We start from the raw sequence: 7,232 nt of genomic DNA, 5'->3' as shown, positions 1-7,232 counted from the left end.
GGGGGGGGGCTGGAGCCAGTGACCAGAAGCGCATGCAGAGGGGGGATAAAAGACAGGGGAGCGGCCGGGCGCGGTGGCTCATGCCTGTTATCCCAGCACTTTGGGAGGCCGAGGTGGGTGGATCAGCTGAGGTCAGGGGTTCAAGACCAGCCCAGCCAACATGGTGAAACCCTGTCTCTATAAAAATACAAAAATTAGCTGGGCATCATGGTGGATGCCTGTAATCCAAGCTACTCAGGAGGCTGAGGCGGGAGAATCGCTTGAACCCGGGAGGTGGAGGTTGCAGCAAGCCGAGATCGCGCCACTGCACTCCAGCCTGGGCGACAAAGAGAGACTTCATCTCAAATTAAAAAAAAAAAAAAGCAAGAAGCAAGGTGGGGCTCAGGTGGGGGGCCCTCCTCCCGGGGCATGACCCAGAAGAAGGGGACCAGGGGTTCTTAATCCTCTGCAGAAGCCTTTGGCTAAGGGAGGGAGGGGGTGCCGGGAGATACGGGTTTGAAATAAATGCTGAGTGCCCGGCGCTTCCCCTGGTCGGCGAGGGAGGGGCCCCTGACATTTGCCAGGGCGTGGGCGCGCCTGTCTGCGCCCTGAGCTAGACGGCAAAGTACACAGGCAGACGAAGGGGTCCCACGCGGGGGCGCAGGAGTCAGGCGGATTTTATTGACCGGTCGGCAGGCCGGGTCTGTGAGCGGCTCCTGGAAGCACGCGGCGACTCCTCCTGGGTCAGGCGCGGAGGCGCCGCGGGCGGGGGACGGTGTCAGGACGGTCCGGGGGCCAGGCGGGGCAGGCCAAGGCGGTTTGCTGCGGGGGCCACGGCTGGGCGGGAGATGTCTCTCCGAAGTCTCTAGCGAGAACAGAGCCAAGGCCGTGGGGAGGAGGCTGTGGCCCTCCACCACTGTCCCGGTGTGCCAGGGTCGAGCCTGCCCAGGGAAAGCTTTTCTGGGCGCGGAGCGGGGGATGGAAGGGCCCGAGGGTGCCCCCTGAACGCGCGGCTCGGTGCTCCGGCTCAGACCTCCCGAGACCCCCTTGCCCGCGGCGGTCCAGGCCTCCTCCCCTCTCACGTACCTGGCCGGCTCCGCTTAAGTCCAGGGACTCCGGGTCGAGAGCAGGCTCTGGGGCGCGCGGACTCCGGGGCGCACGGACGGGGATCCCTGCCTGGGAGCTCCTGCGTCGCGTCTCCCACAGCTCCTGAACCCACGAGGGCAGCAGGAGAGGAGCCTTGCGGGCGGCGGGCCCGGGGGAGAGGGTGTCCCCGGCCAGGGGCCCGGCGGGAGCGCGCGGTGCGCGGCGCCACAGATAGGGTGAGCGAGGCAGCCCCATGAGCAGGCCAGCGGCGCGGCCCACCGTGTGGTAGCGGGGACTCGCCACGTGCTTGTACCACGCGCCGGAGGGCAGCGGCAGCAGGAGCAGGAGCAGCAGCAGTGCCAGCCGCGGCCGGCTCGCGGGAGCCCCCCGCTCCCCCGGGCCCCGCGCCAGGGCGCTCGCGTCGACGGCCGCCCGGCGGGGCGGGCCACGAACCGGTTCGGCTGGGTTTGGGTGCGCAGTGGAGTTGGGACGCCCAGGTACCGGAGCGCAGGAGGCTGGAGACGAGCCGTGGGTCCCCTGCAGGCCCAGCTATAACCGCTCGGTGGCCCCGCCTCGTTCCGCCCCCTCAGTACCGCTGGGCTCCCCAGATGGGGGGAGGGACGGAGGGAGGACAGGGAACCCTGGCAGCTGGCGGGGGACGTGGGTACTTGAGCACCTCACTGAGTGGGCCGCTGGCTGGAACTGGGCTCGAGGCTCCTCTGGGGGGACACGTCCCATTCTCTGCCTGCTCAGCCTCCTCCCCTGAGGAGTGGAAGTGCCAGGAAGGGGGTACTGGGAACACTGATGAGGGAGTAGGGCTGAGGGATGCCCCTTTAGCCAGACTCCTGCCGGTGGGAGGACAGCAGAGCGAAGGCCCAGGTGCAGGCAGAGCTACAGTGGCTATAGCAGGAGGGCTGTCGGGAGCCTTCAGCACCACTCAAGACCCCTCTGGGTGACACCCCCCAAGAGTTGTCCCGTGTCCTTGCCTAGCATAGCTCCCAAAGCTGTCCCCACACCCTGTCCTGTCCACTGCCACCCCCAGCTTCTCCCCACCAACCCATCTCCCCACAGAGCTAGATGGAGGCTTAGAAGCCTCATGTTGGCAACACCAAGCCATCCCTGGGGTCTGCGGTTCTGTGAGGCTTCCAGGAGAAAGAGTCAGCCCCTCCTGGAACCTCTATCCCTGGAGGGGCAGGACAAGGCCTTGCAGACTTCCAGCGCCTCCTCTCTGGTGATGGTCCTCCAAGACCACATTATCCAGCCAGTCCCAGTTTTTGCCTAAACCAACAGCCTGTGGCTTTGCCTGTCTCTGTGCGTGTGTGCCTAGAGCATCATTCCCTCCTTCTTAGCCTGGCTAACGCCTACTCATCCTTCAGGACTCCACTTAAATGGCCCAGATCCTTGGCCAGGCGCGGTGGCTCACACCTGTAATCCCAGCACTGTCGGAGGCCAAGGCGGGCGGATCACCTGAGGTCAGGAATTCAAGACCAGCCTGGCTAACGTGGCGAAACCCCACCTCTACGAAAAATACAAAAAATTAGCTGGGTATGGTGGCAGGCACCTGTAATCCCAGCTACTTGAGAGGCTAAGGCAGGAGAATCACTTGAACCCGGTAGGCGGAGGTTGCAGTGAGCCGAGATTGCGTCATTGCACTCCAGCCTGGGCAACAAGAGCGAAACTGCACCTTCCGCCAACAGAATTAAAGTGATGGCACAGGGCCAGACAGTCCCTCAGAATATCCCTCTGTGCCCACCTGGGCTTAACTACCCCCTCCCAGAGGGCAGAGCCTGATGCACTCTTTCCTGACCTCCCAGCAAGGGTGAATGCAGCCCTCCCCCAGCAACCATGCCAGTCACGGGGCAGCCCCTGGGTCCCAGACACCAGGGATCTTCTTTTGGGTCATCATGAACTATCTCATCTTCACCTCCAGACAATGCCATGAGCGGAACTATTATTGACTCCACTCATCAACGAGCAAACTGAGGCCCAGGGAGAAGTGACCTGCCCCGGATCATGTTGGGTAAATGGTGGAGGTGAGATACATCCTAGCACCTGAGCCCAAGAGCCTCAGCTTGGGGGAACAGGGTACCCCTGTCCAGAGGGGCACAGAAGGGCTGGGGGCAGGCTGGACACTGTGACTCATGCCTGTAATCCCAGCACTTCAGGAGGCTGAGGCAGGTGGATTACTTGAGGCCAGGAGTTCAAGACCAGCCTGGCCAACAGGGCAAAACCCCATCTCTATTAAAAATACAAAACTTGCCGGGCGCGGTGGCTCACGCCTGTAATCTCAGCACTTTGGGAGGTTGAGGCGGGCATGTCACGAGGTCAAGAGTTTCAGACCAGCCTGACCAACATAGGGAAACCCCATCTCCACTAAAAATACAAAAATTAGCCGGGTGTGGTGGCACGTGCCTGTAGTCCCAGCTACTCGGGAGGCTGAGGCGGGAGAATTGCTTGGTCCCGGGAGGCGGAGGTTGCAGTGAGCCAAGACTGCGCCATTGCACTCCAGCCTGGGTGACAGAGTGAGACTCCATCTCAAAAAAAAAAAAAAAAAAAAAAAAAAAACTTAGCCGGGAATGGTGGCACACGCCTGTAGTCCCAGCTGCTTGGGAGGCTGAGGGAGGAGAATCACTTGAACTCGGGAGGCAGAGGTTGCAGTGAGCCAAGATGGGACCACTATACTCCAGCCTGGGCGACAGAGCAAGACTCCATCTCAAAAAACAAACAAACAAACAAACAAACAAGACAGAAGGTCTGGGGGCAGAGCCAGACTCCCACTCCTGAGGCATGGGGGTCCCCAGTGGGTCTGGTGAGTCTTAGGAGGTTTAGAAGCAGCAACCCTCCCCACGAAGGCCACACTGAAGTGGTGAGATGCCAGCCCTGCTTGATAGTCGCAGCTGAGGGGAAGAGGATAAGGACCTTGGCCTCTCCTGCCTCAGTTTCCTCATCTGTAAACTGGGGGTAAAAACAGTGGCCACTTCATCATCTTGTTGGTGTTAATAATCCAGTGGTGGGTCTGGGAGCTGAACCGTGCCTGGTACCCAGTAGGCACTCCATGAACGCTGTGGCTAGGACCTATCCTTGCAGCACCAGAGGCTGACCACCCCCAGCCTGTCAGGAAAACACTGTGATGGGGGCAGAACGGGGGATGCAGATGGAGCTGTCTGTGCCGCATGGAGGACCAGGGGGACCAGAGGCCCTGCAAGAAGCTGTCCCTGCCGCGCTCCCCCGGGGCCCCTTGTCCTTGACAGCTGCCTGGAGTGTGTGGTGGGCGGGTAGTGCAGCACGACATGGGCCAGAGCCAGGCCCCATCAGGGTCCCTTGGCGCTGCCACCTGCTCCTGGCTAAGAGGATGTGGGCGTCTCTGGACCCCTGAAGGGACTCCAGCCAGTCAGGGGAGGGTCCAGGACGCCCCCTGGAGGTGGCCTGGGGAGCTTCTGTAGGGGGAACTGTGGAAACTGATCAGTGAAAGTCTATGCTGGGATGGAAGTCCCTGTGACAGAAAACAGAAGTAGCGGAGATTGCGCCACTGCACTCCAGCCTGGGCAACAGAGGAAGACTCCTTCACAAAAAAACAAAAACAACAACAACAAAAAAACCAGCTGGACGTGGTAGCTCACACTTGTAATCCCAGCACTTTGGGAGGCCAAGGCAGGTAGATCACGAGGTCAGGAATTTGAGACCAGCCTGGACAACACAGTGAAACCCCATCTCTACTAAAAATACAAAAATTAGCCAGGTGTGGTGGTGGGTGCCTGTAGTCCCAGCTACTCGGGAGGCTGAGGCAGGAGAATCACTTGAACCTGGGAGGCAGAGGTTGCAGTGAGCCAAAATTGCACCACTGCACTCCAGCCTGGGCAACAGAGCGAGACTCTGTCTCAAAAAACAAAACAAAACAACAACACAAAAACCCCAGCAGTGGCTCCTCTACCGTGTTCATTGCTGTGGCCCAAAGGAGTGAGAGTCGCAGGACGCAGGGAAAGGTCACTGGGAACAGAGGCACGGGGAGGCGTCTGTTGGGTGGGGTGTCCGGAACACATGGCAGGGGGAGCCCAGGGCTGGGTTAGAGGAGCAAAACACAGAATCTTAAGGGTGCCTGTGGGCTCCCTTTTCAGGCGGCAGGAGGAGGGCCTCTGTGTCCTGTCCACCCTGGTGCCTACGGAGGGCTCCTGGTGACAAAGGCTTCCCTCTCCCCACCTTCAGGGGTCTGGAGCCACAGCTCTCCTTGGGGAGGAGGTGATGAGAGCTGGCCCTGCTTCCTGAGGCTCACCTCTCAGTTCCTTGACACCAGTGTCCCGCCTGGAAACCCGTGAGACACTTGCTTAAGGCTGGGACCATGGCTGCCGCAGGCACAACGCCTGGCCCGGAACAGGAACACCCTGGTAAGGAGGAGATTAATGAGCAAATCTGTTTTGTCATCTTTAAAATTATTGGCCAGGGCGTGGCACAGTGGCTCGAACCTGCAATCCCAACACTTTGAGAGGCTGAGGCGGAGTTAGAGACCAGCCTGGGCCATATGGCGAAACCCCATCTCTACCAAAACAAACAATGACAAAATATATATACGTATATATATACATATATACGTGTATATATATGTATATATATATTAGCTGGGTGTGGTGGTGTGTGCCTGAAGTCTGAGGTAGAGACATCCCTTGAGGCCTGGAGTTCGCAAGGCTGCAGTGAGTCGCGATCGCGCCACTGCACTCCAGCCTGGGTGACAGACCCTGTCTCAAAAAGTAAATACATAGCTCGGGCTCAGTGGCTCATGCCTATAATCCCAACAGTTTGGGAGGCCGAGGTGGGTGGATTACTTAAGCTCAGGAGTTCAAGACCAGCCTGGCCAACATGGTGAAACTCCACCTTTACTAAAAATACAAAAAAATTAGCTGGGTGTTGTGGCGCACGTCTGTAATCCCAGCTACTTGGGAGGCTGAGGCATAAGAATTGCTTGAACCTAGAAGGCGGAGGTTTCAGTGAACCGAGATTATGCCACTGCATTCCAGCATGGGCGACAGAGCGAGACTCCATCTCACAAAAAACGAAAAAAAAAAAAAACAGTAAATACATTAAATAATCGGCCAGGCTCAGTGGCTCACACCTATAATCCCAGCACTTTGGGAGGCCGAGGTGGGCGGATCACAAGGTCAGGAGATCGAGACCATCCTGGCTAACACGGTGAAACCCTCTCTCTACTAAAAATACAAAAAATTGGCCGGGTGTGGTGGCTCACGCTTGTAATCCCAGCACTTTGGGAGGCAAAGGCGGGCGGATCATGAGGTCAGGAGTTTGAGACCAGCCTGGCCAACACAGTGAAACTTTGTCTCTACTGAAAATACAAAAATTAGCTGGGCGTGGTGGCAGGCACCTGTAATCCCAGCTACTTGGGAGGCTGAGGCAGGAGAATCACTTGAACCCGGGAGGTGGAAGTTGCAGTGAGCCAAGGTCATGTCACTGCACTTCAGCCAGGGTGACAGAGCAAGATACCACTTCAAAAAAAAGAAAAGGAAAGAAAGCAAGAAAGAACAAAACAAAAGAAAAAGAAAAAAAAGAAAATAATAATTAGGGCTGGGCCCGGTGGCTCACGCCTATAATCCCAGCACTTTGGGAGGCTGAGACAGGCGGATCACAAGGTTAAGAATTCGAGACCAGCCTGGCCAACATGGTGAAACCCCAACTCTACTAAGAATACAAAAATTAGCCAGCCATGGTGGTGCGTGCCTGTAATCCCAACTATTCAAGAGGCTGAGGCAGGAGAATCGCTTGAACCTGGGAGGCAGAGGTTGCAGTGGGGCGAGATGGTGCCACTACACTCCAGCCTGGGCGACAGAGCAAGACTCTGTCTCAAAAAAATAATAAATAAATAAATAAATAAATAAATAAATAAATAAATAAAATAATTAATGTTGTCAAGGCAGTATACATTATAAATCAAAGGCTGCTTGCTATAAGGAAGAGAACAAAGCTATTCCTGCCCACCCTTCACACCCTGGTCCTACTCTCCAGAGACAGCTACTTCCAACTCTTTTAGCTGTTAGCTGTTTCTTCTAGTATTTATCTCCAAATGTCTGAATCATAAGCGTTAACTACTATTTTGTTTTGTTTTGTTTGTTTTGTTTTTGAGGCAGAGTCTCACTCTGTCACCCAGGCTGGAGTGCAATGGG

The 7,232-nt window shown here is 57.1% G+C and overlaps 1 protein-coding gene across 1 annotated transcript; it reads right to left on the bottom strand.

Annotated features, from left to right (window-relative positions):
* Positions 1 to 630: 630 nt before the first annotated feature.
* NPW (neuropeptide W) lies at positions 631 to 1,803 on the bottom strand. The gene is made up of 3 exons (XM_032144874.2): positions 1,747 to 1,803; positions 1,066 to 1,614; positions 631 to 844 (listed from the first exon to the last, which is right to left on the bottom strand). Exons 1-3 carry the CDS (start codon positions 1,801 to 1,803, stop codon positions 758 to 760), a joined length of 693 nt encoding a protein of 230 aa, XP_032000765.1. The 3' UTR covers positions 631 to 757.
* Positions 1,804 to 7,232: the final 5,429 nt, after the last annotated feature.

This window comes from Hylobates moloch, unplaced genomic scaffold (assembly GCF_009828535.3).
Source record: "Hylobates moloch isolate HMO894 unplaced genomic scaffold, HMol_V3 SCAFFOLD_23, whole genome shotgun sequence".
Classification (NCBI taxonomy): Eukaryota; Metazoa; Chordata; class Mammalia; order Primates; family Hylobatidae; genus Hylobates; species Hylobates moloch.
Note: the sequence above shows the minus strand (reverse complement) of the source record. Positions and strands in the feature narration are given on the sequence as shown.

Bases quoted from the DNA above. Each gene is read 5' to 3' on its own strand.
- NPW (XM_032144874.2), bottom strand. From the start codon at position 1,803: ATGGGACGTGTCCCCCCAGAGGAGCCTCGAGCCCAGTTCCAGCCAGCG. The intron at 1,615-1,746 runs GTGAGGTGCTCA...GAGCGGTTATAG, and splicing joins TCCAGCCAGCGGCCCACTCA to CTGGGCCTGCAGGGGACCCA. The intron at 845-1,065 runs GTACGTGAGAGG...TGTTCTCGCTAG, and splicing joins ACTTAAGCGGAGCCGGCCAG to AGACTTCGGAGAGACATCTC.